Source organism: Canis lupus, chromosome 18 (genome assembly GCF_003254725.2).
Source record: "Canis lupus dingo isolate Sandy chromosome 18, ASM325472v2, whole genome shotgun sequence".
NCBI lineage: Eukaryota > Metazoa > Chordata > Mammalia > Carnivora > Canidae > Canis > Canis lupus.
Window position 1 is genome coordinate 35,844,958 of NC_064260.1, and position 15,205 is coordinate 35,860,162.

The window sequence follows — 15,205 nt, forward strand, 5'->3', positions numbered from 1 at the left end:
TTATGATATATAAACACTGACCAACTTTAATGAAGCAACGTTCTGACAGGAATTAAACTAATTTGCAGGCTCTGTTAACACAGCAGCTCTGCTGTGGTCCATCTTTGCAACCTAACAGTTGTGAGACTCGCTATTCCTCAGCAGGCTTCTCATGAAGAATTACAGAGATTATACAGGAATGCCTAAGAACTGGATTTCTTTTTCTAATTAAAATGTGAATTGATTTTAAACCATGCCGTTTGCAGTGTAAACTCTGGGAGGCAAAATAGAGAGAGAAAAAAAAAATCTTACAAAAATATATATACATAGAGTTAACGCAGATACTAGGAATGATCATCAGTATCAACGACGGGCTTTAGCTACTTTGAACACACGTCAAGTCTTTAACATCCATTCTCTTAAAGCGGATAGAGTTTTGTTTAAAGATTCACAACTAGGAGATAAGCAGCCTGGCGGTGAAAGACGGGAAGTTACTTTTTTTTTTCTCTTTCTTTTTTCCCCTTCCCAGCATTTTCTAACCAAGCCCATCTCTCAACAATGATACAAACTTTTGTAGATTAGGCGAAAGCATGAGCTGTGAGCTACCTGGGGTTGGCAGAAGGATGCCATCAGGGACCAGGAGGGCATCCTGGAGTGGAAGGCCAGACCGTCTCCAAATATTAATGCTTTCCACTTACTGGGTGGTTTTTCAAGATAAAGCCACGTAGGGTTCCCGTCGTAACCTAGAAAAGGCTGGCGGGCCAGAACCACAGGAGGAAGTGGGAGCAGGTCACAGCATCTAGGAAAGTCTCCATGCAACCCTTCCTCCCCTCCATCTCCATCAGACCGGACTATCCTCTTCACGTCCGAAGGCTGAGGGGGTCAGGGAGAAACCTGAGGTTAGGGTGGCTTCCCCGGCAGGTGCCCTCCCTAACTTCTCCCTCTGTTGAGCCCCATCTCCGTTCCGAACCGACCTAAGAGCTGGTCCAGGGCTGGGAGCCCGGTTGATACCAGCAGCTGTCCGTTGCGCACCGACGGTCGTGTGCCCGCGATGGACACCAGTCGAGCACAGCCGCTGTCAGGGACGCTGGCTCTAGGACCCTTCCTCTGGAAACTGGTGACGTTGTTCTTGCCGCCTGCTGCCGCCGCCGCCGCCGCCGTACATCCCTTATTGCCAGCGCTGGTGCCGCAGGTCGCCGCTGCCGCCATCTTGGAGCTTCCCGCGTCGGCCCAATGGGAACTCTGGGAACTCAAGCCGCGGGCCTATCAGAGCCGGCCCCAAGCTCCCGCCTCCGCGCTCTCGTAGCCAATAGGATTGAGCACTCGCTTCCGAGTCAGCCAATCGCAAGGAGCAATGCTGAAAAGTGCGCCCTGCGTGGGGACGGCGGACTTCTGCCGGGCCCAGGTGAGGAAGGCCCACCTGAGTCCGGGGTGAGAGTATCCCCGGGCTCTCTGGGGCTAGAGGTGGGTAATATCATTAAACGTTTTTCTCCTTTTCGAGTGCCTTCCTACACGCTGAGTTAAAGAAAAGGCTAGCGGAGCGATGTGCCAAGTAACTACCGGTAGGAACTCGCACCTTTCTCCGCTCCTTAGTAGAGAGGGGAGATCACTTATCTCTCGCCCCTTGCTCTCGTTTCTGATGGAAAATTCCATTCCGCCTTTACCATCAGGGTTTTTGGGTTCTTTAGGGGTTTTGGTTTGATCGGCTGTTTTTGTTTTCTTTGTTGGAATGGCGGTCGGGTTAGATTGGAGAAATGGGAACTCTTAAAAATCTGGGCTCAGGTCGTCGCCGCCAGCGGCTGGCAGGTGGTTTGGGTTTAGACCTTAGGGAAAACTCTCGAGCTTGCAGGCGATTTGGGGTTTCCCGTCTCAAAACAGCAAATGACAAAATGTACTTCTCCGACAAGAAGTCCCCGTGAGAAGCTTTCGTTTAATTTTAATTAGTGCTTCTGGAAAGTCTTGGGGCGCGCGTCTCCATCGGTAGCGTGAGTGACAAGTGTTACTCTGACAACCTTGTTCACACATTTAATTGTCATTTGCTGTTAAGACAGCTGCAAATAACAGGAAATACTTTAGGTCTCTTTCCTACCCCCCCTTGGAAAAAAAAAAAAAAAACACCAAACTGGCATTGGATGTGTACGTACTTTATCTTCCCAGCGTTTTGTGAAGTCTGAATTAAGAGTTTTTGTTTTTAAGAATAGGGAGGAATTTTATGCGTGGAAAAAAACGTGTTATGCTGTGTCTTTGGATTTAAAAGTTTCCGCAAAAGTGAGCCCGGGTGGCTCTGGTTTAGCGCCTGCCTTCAGCCCAGGGCGTGATCCTGGAGACCTGGGATCGAGTCCCATGTCGGGCTCCCTGCATGGAGCCTGCTTCTCCCTCTGCCTGTGTCTCTGCCTCTCTGTCTCTCTCTGTGACTATCATGAATAAATGAATAAAATCTTTAAAAAAAATAAAATAAAATGAGCTGGTTGGAGGAGTAAGTGATTTTTTTTTTTTTTTAAAGGTCTTCATAATTGACAAATGTCTGACTCCCAAAGCGTGCCTGCACTACTAAATTACTGGTTTTGGCAGGGACCTAATGATATTCCAAAACTATACCTATCCACAACCTCATTGACGTTCTTGCCGGTGATTTGTTTTAGATCTCAGTGACTTGTTAAGACTTCTTGGCTGATTCTGTGTGATAAAGTGCAATTAGTCTTGTGAGATAGTGGCTGGTGGGTTTTGTTTTTAAAGCAAAATGTTAAGAAAATAAAACGAACGGCTTTACTATTTAACTGTGTATCAACTGGGAAGCTTGGTCAAAGTTTAGATGCTTTCGTTTAGAATATTTCCTCAGTATAAATTTGTAATATAAATTATTCAGTAAAGAGCTGTTGGGTGCTTACTGTCTGCTTAGACCTAATGTGTCATTTTAGGCCTGTAGAAATAAAACGTTCTCATTTAGGGGGAGAAAGATTAACGCATAAAAAACAGCTTAGCGCTTAAAGTGAACACATTGTAAGGCATGTGCTAGTTTTTTCCTGTAGTAAATAAGTGCTAAAAAGGTCAAAACAAAAAGGGACAAAGCAGTCTAATTTCAAATGGAAACTTGTTGGATATTTCTGCTGCTCCGAAAAATTTGAAATGCTACTAATATTGAATTTTTATAAGCTGCTTTACTACATCTTCTGTTGTTTCCTCTCCATTTACTTCATCCTTTAATTTCTAAAAGTGATGGTATGATTGTTTGTTCACGTTATTACTAGAACTGAAGAATTTTTTTCAACTTTATAATTCAGAAAGCATGCCTTATATGCACACCAAGGCATTCTTGAAATGAGGATATATTTTTCATCTAACATTATCATAGAATAAATTAATTTATCTTAATTTTTTTACAAAGACAAAACTTTTACTGTCAAAGCAAATAATGCCAAATACTTGAATTTACCAGTATGTTGAGTTGAATGTAAAACATTGGAATAAATGAGATATTTGTGGAAGGAAAGAGTTAAAAGGGTATGTTTAGATGTGATGTTAATAATTTAATATGTAACAACTATTTTATTGAGCACATACTAAATCCCAGTGAGTATGCTAAGCATTCAGGTTATAGGAGAAAGAATACTTGGTCTCTTTTCTTCTTGAGTTCATAGTTGGGGGAGGTGGGTGGGTAAATAGGATAATAATATGTAAGTAGTATGGAGGACAAATGCAGGATACCTAAGTTGGACTGAGAGAGAGGAGAGGAGCCTGGAAAAGTTTCTCTTGAGGGGAAGTTTAACCTGTGTGATGAAGGAAGTGTAAAAGATAAGGGCATTCTAGACGATGAAAGCCATTACAGAGAATGGGGAGACTATTCTTCAATAAATCTGCTCTTACTGCTTCTGTGCAAGTAGTTCTTATGATTTATAGAGAGTACTAAGAAGAGACTGGAGAAATTAGACAAAGATCTAATTGATTTTTTTAAAAGTTGTGGCTCTTGTTTTTTGTAAAAATAATGGGAAATGGGAAATCATTGAAAAATTTTAAGTTAAGCAGTAACATAACAATCATATTTGATATATTTTGGGCTAAGAGTACACTAGAAAGGAATGGATTGGCTAAGTGTGTGATTGGGATAAGCCTGAGATGGAATTAAGAGATTACTATGAGGAGTAGAATTGTTGTGACCAAGGAAAGTTAACAGGAGGAATCAAAGATGACTTAACAGATCTCTAAGCAGGTTTGTGGATAACAGAGGATAAAGAATAAAGGAAAATGGCAGAATTTTGTAGTTCTGGTGTTGGTTGTTTTAGAGAATGGGAGATCATAAAATGAGGTTTTAAAATCTTTTTTGAATATGTTTAATTGGAGGTACCCTAGGAGTATCCAAGTAGAAATGTCCAGTACACACTGGGCTATGTGAGAGGGGTCTCCAGATGAAACATATATATTTGAAGTTAATTAGCACATGGTGGGAGTTTACTAAATTCACCAAGGAAATAGGTACTTTGAGGAAAAAATAGAACTAAGAATAAACTTTAGGGAAGATGAGATTTAAAACTTGGACAGAGGGATGCCTGGGTGGCTCAGTGGTTGAGCGTCTGCCTTCAGTTCCGGGCGTGATCCCGGAGTCCTGGGATCGAGTTCCGCATCAGGTTCCCCATGAGGAGCCTATTTCTTCTTATGCCTGTGTCTTTGCCTCTCTCTATGTGTCTTTCATAAATGAATAAATAAAATCTTTAAAAAAATAAAACGGGCAGAGAAACAGAAAATAAAATAAGAATTTGAAAATATTTGAATTAGTAATTATGTTTTTCAGGCTTTGTTAAGGAAGATTTGAGGGAGTAGTAAACTGAAAAGTCAAATAATTGTATTTAGAATTGAGTGGCAAATGGAGTCGAATATTCCATAAAAGCAGACCATTTTACATTTTAGAAAGCTTTTCTGTGAAGGAAGATAGAGGGAGATGACAAAAGTTTAAGGGAGGAATTTTGTTGTTAGAAGTAATAAGGCACTGGAGTATAATTCTGGACAACTGATAAAAGGACCTGAGTGACATAGAAGGAATGGAAATCATAACACAGGAGAAGGATCAGTATTTGAAAGGTGGGGGGACAATTCAATTGCTAACGGGTGTAAATGAAATAAGCTCTTTTCCCTTATTTCTGCCATTAAATCTTAGAGACCTAAAGACCATTTTCTCTTTTTTATCCATATTCTTGCTTTTATCTAGTCTCAGGACCTCAGTTAACATTTATATATCAATGACTGACATCTATAGTCCAGGTCACTTTTCTGACCTTCAGAATTATAAATTCAAATACTTACTTTACCAGTTGCTTGAAATTCTTTGTGGGGCCTCAAAATCTTAGTGTCCCAGACTGAAATTCTCTTGTGTTTTGTATCTTAGTAAATGATAAGACCATTTGCAGAATTAGTTGCCTAAGACAAGGAACCTCACTACACTCAGGTCCTCTCTCTTTTTTTTTTTTTTTTTTACACTCAGGTCCTCTCTTGAGCATCATTCTATGTCCATTACATTACCAAGACCTATGGATTTTACTTCTTAATAGCTTTCTAATGGCCTGGGATATACAGCCCTCATCTTAACTCATTTGTAGTATATATATTCTTCATTCAAGAGCCATCCTAATCCTTTCAAAATAGAAGTCTGATAATATAAAAACAATACTTATCAAGCACCTGCATATAGTTCCCTCCCTTGCCTCTGTGGGCACATCACTGTAAATTTCCTTACTCCCTGCACTCTAGCATTTATTTATTCTCCCATGTTCTCTTCCTCTAAAAGTCCACTAGTTAACTTCTACTTATCCTTCAAATCTCACTTCAACCTACATATTCTCAATAAAGCCATCTCTCCTTGCTACCAAACTGAAATCAGCTCCAGTGCACCTAGTTGGCTCAGTTGGTTAGCTGTCCAACTCTTAATTTCAGCTCAGGTCATGATCTCAGTACTGTGAGTTGAGCCCTGCATCAGCCTCCACACTAGGCATGGAGCCTACTTAAGATTCTCTTTCTTCCTCTCCCTTTGCCCCTTCTGCCCCACAACATGCACACATGCTCCCTCTCTCTCTCTCAAAAAAAAAAAAAAATAATAATAATAAAATAAATAAAAATAAAAAAGAAAGAAAGAAAGAAAGAAAGAAAGAAAGAAAGAAAGAAAGAAATCAATTCCTATATACCAACAGTGAATGAGTGGAATTGGAAATTAAAAACAATGTAATTTACATTAGTATCCAAAAAATTAAGGCATAAATCTAAAAAGATATGTACAAGATCTTTATTAGGAAAGCCACAATATTCTGATGAACAAAATCAAAGAAAAAATTAATGGAAAGATAATCCATAATTATGGATAGGAGACTCAGTGTCAAGATGTCAGTTCTTCCCAAATTGGTCTGTAGATTCAAATGCCATCCCAATCAAAATCCCAGGAAGTTATTTTATGAATATGACAAGCTGATTTTAAAGTTTATATGGAGAAGCAAAAGACACAAAATAGCAAACACAATATTGAAGGAGAAAAACAAAATTGGAGGACTGAAACTATCTGACTTCAAGAATTACTATAAAGCCACAGTAATTATGACAGTGTGGTATTGGCAAAAGAATAGACAAATAGATCAGGGGAACAGAATAGAGTACCTAGAAGTAGACTCATAAATCTACTGATCTTTGACAAACGAGTGAAGACAACACAATGAAGCAAAGATGGTCTTTTTAACAAATGGTGCTGGAACAGCATTGGCAAAGAATACAAAAGAGAATCTAGGCACAGACCTAACATCCTTCACAGAAATCAACTCTAGTGGATCACATATCTAAACATAAGATGCAAAACTATAAACTTCCTAGAAGATAACATAGGAGAAAACCTAGAGAATCTTGGGTTTCTGATGCTTTTTTAGATATAATGCCAAACACATGACCCATGAAAGAAATAACTAATTCATTAAAATTAAAAGCTGTTGCTCTGTGAGAGACAATGTCAAGAGATTGAGAAGAAAAGTCATATACTGGGAGAATATATTTGCAAATGTTATATCTGATAAAATATTTTTATCCAGAATATACAAAGAACTCTTTAAAACTCAACAGTAAGCAACCTGAATTAAAAATAGGTCAGAGACCTTAACGGACACTTGACCAAAGAAGACCTACAGATGGCAAAAAGCAAATGAAAGGATGCCGCACATCATATGTCATCAAAGGAATGCAAATTTAAACAACATTGAGATACTGCTACACACCTACTAGTATGGCCGAAACCTGAAACACTGACAACACCAAATACTGATGAGAATGTGGAGCAACAGGAACTGTCATACATTGCTGATGAAAATGCAAAATGGTACAGCCACTTGAGAAGACAGTTTGTGGAGATTTCTTACAAAACTAAACATGCTCTTAACATATGTTCCAGCAGTCATGATCTTATACATTTACCCAAAGGAGTTGAAAACATCGACATAAAGACTTGCACATGTATGTGCATAGCAGCTTTATTTATAATTCTAAAACTTGGAAGTAACCAAGATGTCCCTCAGTAAGGAATGAGTAAATAATGTGTGGTATATCCAGACAATGGAATATTGTTTAGTGCTAAAAACAAATGATGTATCAAGCTATGAAAAGATATGGAGGAACTTTAAATACAAATTACTGGGATCCCTGGGTGGCGCAGCGGTTTGGCGCCTGCCTTTGGCCCAGGGCGCGATCCTGGAGACCCGGGATCGAATCCCACATCGGGCTCCCGGTGCATGGAGCCTGCTTCTCCCTCTGCCTATGTCTCTGCCTCTCTCTCTCTCTCTCTCTCTGTGACTATCATAAATAAAATAAAATAAAATAAAATTTAAATACAAATTACTAAGTGAAAGAAATCAATTCAAAAAAACTATATACTGATTCCAACTGTGGAATTCTAGAAAAGTCAAAACTGTGGAGACAATAAAGAGATCAGTGGCTGCTAGAGATGGTTGAGGAGAGAGATGAATCAGCAGAGCACAGAGGGATTTTTAGGCCAGTGAAAATGTTCTGTATGATGGATATGTCATTATACTTTTGTCCAAACCAATAGAATATATAGCACAAAAAGTGAATCCGAAGGTCAACTGTGGACTTTGGGTGATTGTAATGTGTCAATGTAGGTAGGTAGGTTCATCCTTGGTAAAAAATGTGCTGTTCTGGTAAGTGACATTGATAATAGTGGAGGCTGTACATATATGGGGTCAGGAGTATACGGGAAATTTCTGTACCTGTCTCTCAATTCTATTGTAACTTTTAAACTTCTTTATTATGAAATTTGCTGTATAAAATTTCAGTCTGAGGGTTCCATAAGCAACATATATATGACCCCTATTGCCGCATAGTGGGAGCATTTTCATAAGGGTTCCAACAAGTTAGTATTCTTGGAAGTCTTCAAATACAATAGAAAGACTGCAGCAACCTATGTAAGGTATACCAAAAAACATGTTGGTCATACTAAACAACTAGCATCTCCTGAATGAAATGAGTATCTCTCCAATTGTCTTTCAATGGCTTTCTGAGACCTAGGGTCTGTATTACCATTGTGACTAAGCAGGTAAACCAAACCATATTAACAGAGACATTGTGAAGGTTTACTGTAGGGTCTGACGTTGTTACGGCAGCATGATTGAATGAATAAATGTCAAGGTCATGCCTGTACAGAGGGAGTTCTTGTATCCTATGTAATCTCATTTTTCTTCCTTTTGGTACACTCATGAAGAGAAACCAAAGTCCTGATTTGCTTTACCTATTTTTTTTTTGTAAATTTTTATTTATTTATGATACTCACACACACAGAGAGAGAGAGAGAGAGAGAGAGAGAGAGGCAGAGACATAGGCAGAGGGAGAAGCAGGCTCCATGCACCGGGAGCTCGACGTGGGATTCGATCCTGGGTCTCCAGGATCGCGCCCTGGGCCAAAGGCAGGCGCTTTATACTTCATGTACATGAAGCCATATACTGTTTACTCTTGTGTTTGGTTTCTTTTGCTCATTATGCTTGTGAAATGATTGCTATTAATGTATACAGATGTGAATTATTTATTGCTTTATAGTATTGTGAATATATCACAATTCATTATCCATTCTGCTGTTGAAAAAGGATTTGGCTAGTTTACTAATTGTGTCCAAATGTCTTTCTAACGTGATTGTGCCAATTTATACTCTTACCAGGAATATTTGAGAATTTCAGTTGCCTGCCTTTACCAACACTTAATATTTTCTTTTTGCTTTAGCCTTTCTGAAAGGGTTGTGGCATGACATTGTTATTTGGATTTGAACTGATGAAGTTGAGTATCTGTTCATATGTTCATTGGCCATTTAGATAAACCTCTTATATGAAGAGTCAATTAGTGTCTTTACTAATTTTTGTAGAAGTGAGAATGTTGGATTTTCTAGATTTTTAGGAGTTCTTTTTATATTTTGGATAAAGGTTCAGTTTAGAATAAATATGTTACAAATATCTTCTCTTAGTCTGTGACTAGCCTTTTCATATTCTTTTTATTTTTTTATTTTTTGAGGTAATTTCTACATCCATCACAAGGCTCAAACTTAGAACCTTGAGATCCAGAGTCAGGTACTCCACCGATTGAGCTTTATAGCTGAGTTTGCATACTCCAAGTTTCCAAAGATATCATTGTTTTTCAAAAACCCTGATGTTTACTTTTAAATATTTGAATCTGCATTCTGCTGGAATTGATTTTGTTTTTCCTTTGGTGTGAGGCAGGGATAAAGATGTATTTGTTTTTCCTATTAGATAGCCTATTGACTTACCACTATTTATCGAAAAGACTATTTTTTCCTTGTTATATGGAGTTATCACTTTTTCAAAAAGTAAAGTCCCACTGATTAGATAGATTACTTTCTAGGTTCTCCATTCCTTTGGTTAGTTTGTGATTCTTCAGGTTCTTCAGAAGGATGACTTTGTTTCTTTGTTTTAACTACCTGTACTGTTCTGTGCTCAGGTAAATCAATAAAAATAAGAAACCTTTTGGCCATCTTTTTTTTTACAACTTTGACTCCTCAGCAAAATCTCTTTGCTTCTGTTCAATCTGTAGAGCCTTCACATAATTGTGTTTTGCATTTTGTCTTGAGTTTATGATTGTTACCTATGGGAGAGTTTGTCTGTTATGAGCTTACTTCACCATACTAAAAGCAGCTTTTACTACCTTTTAAATGACTGTAGTTGCTGATATTATTCGTGTTTTTCTTTTTTTTTTTTTTTTCATTGTTAGATTTGCTAGGGATTTTTCATTTTTATTCTTTTTGTAAAAATCCAAATTTTGGCTTTAAAGTTTTTTCTGTTTTATGTTTACTTTTTGTTTTGTCAATTACTGATCTTTATTTTTTTCCCTTTGCATTCAGTTGTTTTGACTGGCTGAGATTTTGGTTTTTCTCCTTTCTGATAAAAGCTTAATTCATTAATTTTCTTCCTTTTCTAATATACTGTTTTATAATCCAGACTGTAATTTCTCTAAATACTGCTCTACCTGTGCCCTACAACTTTTAATATTTTATGTTTTCATCAACATTTATTTCAAAATATTTTCTATTTTTGGTCTTGATTTCCTCACTGACCCGTGAATCGTTTTTAGGACATTTTTAAGAATGCCGAAATAATGAATTATTTTGAATGCCATGAGGCAGGTATAATCTGGGATTGTCTGGGTGCACATGAGTACTTATGATCATCCTAATTTTAGTGGATGTTTAAATAAAAACAGAAAATTGAGGAGTTTGAAATAAAAAATTTGAGAATCTATTGTATACTAATGTCTTGGAGTATTCAATATAATCTGGTAAATGTGTCGAGAGGTAAACATGTTTTGGTTTAAGGAGATTGTTAAGTAAATATCTGTAAGGGTAATTAAACAAGACATTTTTAGTGGTAAACAGTAGAACACTAAAAATTTTTAGTGATGAAAGACAAATGCCAGAACCAGAATGGCCCAATATTGGTATATCTCCTAAACTGGGACTGTTCTTTATTTTTGCGTGTAGCCCAAGGAAGGAATTGAACAACTACTGACTGGTGCCAGGTGCTCCTTTCATGTGTCAACTTGAGGACTCTCATAAGCATAAATATGTGGTGCTAGTGTAAGCCTGTGTGTCGTGCTAATTATCCTGGACAGTTCCGTTGAGATTGATCAATTCATCTTCAGTATGAATAATTATGGAAGTCAAGGGAAAGGCCAAATACTTAAAACCATTACATTTGAATCTTCTTACATCAGATTTTGCATGGAACATCATGCAGAATAGTGAGCTCCCCTGTAAAGAAATCTATAATTCTTGGTACATTGAATAGTGTTAAGAGAGGGGAATATATCACTTTGGACTGCTGTTTTCTAGCTTAAGAGTCTGGATATGAAGTATGTTTATGCTTTATATACTGGATATGAAGTTTCTTGCAGTATAAGATGAAAATAAAAATCGTAGCAAATATTTTAACTCAGAACTAAATTGAAGCCATCTATTAATAAACAACTTTTTAAAAATTTTCGTTATGACTTTTGTTCCATATAATTATTCTACCTTTCTTTCTTTAAATTATATTTTCTTAGGAAACACTTTTTTATTTTCAAATTTGATAGCATTAATTAATTGCATTCTCTACATTGAATTCTTGTGTAATCTATTCCATATCTATAATATTTACTCATTTGTAATGCTATATCTTTTGATTTTTTCTCAATTCTTTTCTCTGAATAACTTTGTAGCATTTTTTTAAAAACCTATTTTACTCCCAACAACAACAAAAAACCTATTTTAAAACTATTTTCATGTAATGACATATTAGGTGTATGCATTATTTCCATTTACAACATTACTGATTTGTTTTTTTCTGAATGTAATCTTTCTTCCTACTTCTTTTACCTATTTTTTGTTTTTTACTATAGTACTTTTGAAATAAATAATTAAAATATAATTCTGGTAATCTGTTAATGGTAATTTCCAAATAAGGCCTGTCCAGTAGAATTTCCTGTGTTGATGGAAGTGTTTTATATGTACATCGTCCAGTGTGATAACCATTCTACCCATATGGCTGTTGGGCACTTGAAATGTAGCTGACACGATTGAGGGACAGAATTTTTAATTTTAATATTTAAATTTAAACACTGCATTTGGCTTCCTGTTACTCTATGGAAAACATAGCTCCTGATCTAGATATGACAGTTTTTTTCTGTAAAAGAACAAATGGTAAAATATTTTAGACTTTACAGACCATATGGTCCCTGTTGCAAGTATTTAATTCTGCTGTTGTAGTTAGTACAAAAGCAGTCTCAGAGAACTTGTAAACAAATAAGCATTCTGTGTTAGAGTAAAACCTTATTTGCTAAAATGGTGCTGGCAGGATTTGGCTCATGGGCCCTAGTTTGACAGCCTCTACTCTAGGTCAGAGATGTGTCTAGGAGTATATATATTTTTCTTTTTCTACTCTGTATTGTCTGGGTCCTTTCTGTTGCTTTTCCGTGCGTGTGTGTGTGTGTATGTGTAGAGAGTCTCCTGCACTATTTTAGAGAGAGTATTACCTACACTGGGTTATTCTGTATTTCTTCAACCTTTCTTCCAACTCTTCAAGTTTTTTTTTTTATATGTGGGGAGAGGCAGTGGTAGACAGGCCTTTTATTTTAAATTTCTTTAAACTCTGCTCTTCTTTTAATCCTACTTTTTCACAGCCTTCTTGTTTTATAGGTGCAATATCTTACACAGTTTCTCCAAAGACGTTAAATAGAATTCTTTTTCTTTTTTCTTCCCTCCTCAGATTACCTATGTTTGCTTTAGAGTTCCTTATTCTCTTTTTCATGCCTGTGGTTTCCTTAAATTTTGGTCATCCTTGGTTGTCCGTTCATATTGATATATGGCCAGTTAAATAATATGGATTACTGGAGTAGCTTTTCTCTTCCTTTGTTTCTCTAGCAAATCTTTACCCTATATGGAAAGAATACTGATGGATTTTTTTTTCTTAATATGTGGGCAGGACTGACTTATTGGTGTGTTTTGCTCAGAGTGGATAAGCAGATAGCCCAGGCCCTTCTCTAATAGCCAGATAAGAAGGATCCTATCCTAGGTTCCAGCCACCATACTTGGATCCCAAGTTCCTCTCAGGTACTTTTTACCTTTTTTTTTTTTAATTCATGAGAGACATACAGAGAGAGGTAGAGACATAGGCAGAGGAAGAAGCAGGCTCCCTGCAGGGAGCCCGGTGTGGGACTCAATCCCAGGACCTGAGCCAAAGGCAGACACTCAACCGCTGAGCCATCCGGGTGTCCCCTGTTTTGGTTTGGTTTAGTTTGGTTTGGGTTTTTTTTTGGTGCCCCCTGTTTTTACCTTTGTTTAGTAGGTTATCCTCCATAGCTGTTGATTCAGCCTGCAACCCCTTAAGAGTCACATGAAAAAAATTCCTCTATCTTCCCTGAAACATACTCCTGTGTGTGCTTAGTCAGGGGTTGGCATACTTTTTCAGAGGCCAGATAGTAAATATTTTACATTTTGTAGGCCTTACTACCTCTTTCACAGCTACTCAACTCTAACATTTCCACCCTAACCTACCTATCATTATGATTTCATATATTATCTTACAGAAATTCTTCAAAATGTCTAGCTAGTGTGTTGATGGTTTTCACTCCCTTGTATTGGTCTGAGGATCAGCCTTTTATTCTATTCAGGCCTTCAATGAATTGAATAATTCATACTCATATTAGGGAGGGTGATCTGCTCTACTCAGTCTGAAGATACAAATGTTAATCGACTCTAGAAACACCCTCACAGGAACACCTGGAATAATGTTTTGCCAAATTTCACAGTATCCCCTGGCCCAGTTAAATTGGCATATAAAATTAGTCATCGTAGTCACATAACTATTAAGTGATAGAACTAGGATTCACAACGAGTTAAGCTGTCTGATGACAAAAATCCGTGCTCTTATTTACTGGTTGCACCTGGACCCAAACTCAATATCCTCCTAAAGATAGCCCATTTAGCCAATTTATGGATATTAGTAAAAAAAAAAAAAAAAAAATGAAGCCTGTTTCCATTGCTAGAAAAGGGTATATATTCAGTGCCCAGGATGGTGAGAAAATGTGGTATGAAACAACTGGGATAGTAAGTGCAACATATTTAACCCCTAGATGAATGATTCTGAGTTTTCTAAAACCTATGTTAATCTGTGAAAGGGAAATTAGACTCTTTGTTTCTTGGGAGCATGGAAATTTTAATTTAAATTGAGGTTAAAGAACTTTTTCATCAGGATTGTCCAGCACTGAAACAAGATCTTTAATAAAACTATTTGCTTTTAAAAATCTTTAGAATTTTATTGAAGATGGCCTCCCAACAGTGGACTACCCTAAGCCCTGGAACATGTGGACATGATTAGATATCACTTCCCCAATTATGTTGTCATGGGCACGGTTGATCTAAAGATAGGGAGACTAAAAAAATCAATAAAGATAGGGAGACTGACCATGTGAGCCTAAGCTAATCATGAGACCTTTCAAAAAAAAAAAAAAAAGAGAGAGTGTTCTCTAGCTAACAAGTTAAAATTAGAATTTATTTATTTATTTATTTACTTATTTTTAAATCAGAATTTAAACGATGTGACATACTGGGTCTAAGATGGAGGGACCATGGGAAAAGGGATGTAGGAAACCTTAAGGACAATGAAAATGCCCTCAGCTGACAGCAAATAGGAAGAGGGAACTATCTTAGACCATTTCTTAGTGTGAAGAACAGGATTCTGCCTTCAACCTAGAGGAGATGGGTTAGTGGATTCCTTCCCACTGACTCCAGAGAAGATCTCAGCCTGATTTTTGACTTTGGGATACTCTGAGCAGGGAACCCAATCAAGACTGTCTTTGCTGGTAATCCACAGAACCGTAAGGTAATAAATGGATTGATTAAAGAAAAAAAAAAGATCTTGGGACACCTGGGTAGCTCAGTCGGTTAAGTGTCAGACTCTTGATTTTAGCTCAGGTCATGATCTTGGGGTCATAGGATCAAGCCTCAAGTCAGGCTCCACACTGGGCATGAAGCTTGCTTAAGATTCTCTCTCTCCCTCCTTCTGCTACCACCCCATTTGCAAGCTTGCTCACTCTCAAAAAAAAAAAAATATATATATATATATATATCTTTAGAGTTTTAATGTCATGTTTTTATTTTTTCATTCCCCAAATGGAAAGTTAAAAAAAATGTCAAAAGCCATTTTGTATAATAGTC

The 15,205-nt window shown here is 37.3% G+C and overlaps 2 protein-coding genes across 12 annotated transcripts in view; one reads left to right on the forward strand and one right to left on the reverse strand.

Annotated features, from left to right (window-relative positions):
• ELP4 (elongator acetyltransferase complex subunit 4) overlaps positions 1-1,227 on the reverse strand; it is a 253,984-nt gene extending 252,757 nt beyond the window's left edge. For all 5 annotated transcript variants that reach the window (XR_007403636.1, XR_007403635.1, XM_025452359.3 and 2 more), the window contains exon 1: positions 954-1,227. Coding sequence is in view for 3 of the 5 variants with exons in the window: in XM_025452359.3 (XP_025308144.1) it covers positions 954-1,188 (235 nt within the window). In the remaining 2 variants the exon portion in view is untranslated. The remainder of the gene's footprint in view (positions 1-953) is intronic.
• Positions 1,228-1,312: 85 nt separating this feature from the next.
• IMMP1L (inner mitochondrial membrane peptidase subunit 1) overlaps positions 1,313-15,205 on the forward strand; it is an 82,610-nt gene continuing 68,717 nt past the window's right edge. Inside the window, exon 1 of one of the 7 annotated variants that reach the window (XM_025452361.3) lies at positions 1,313-1,443. The gene's annotated coding sequence lies outside the window, so the exon portion shown is untranslated. Of the gene's footprint in view, positions 1,444-1,476; positions 1,542-15,205 lie in introns of those variants that run through there. The other 6 variants (XM_025452365.3, XM_025452364.3, XM_025452362.3 and 3 more) reach the window with 6 other exon arrangements.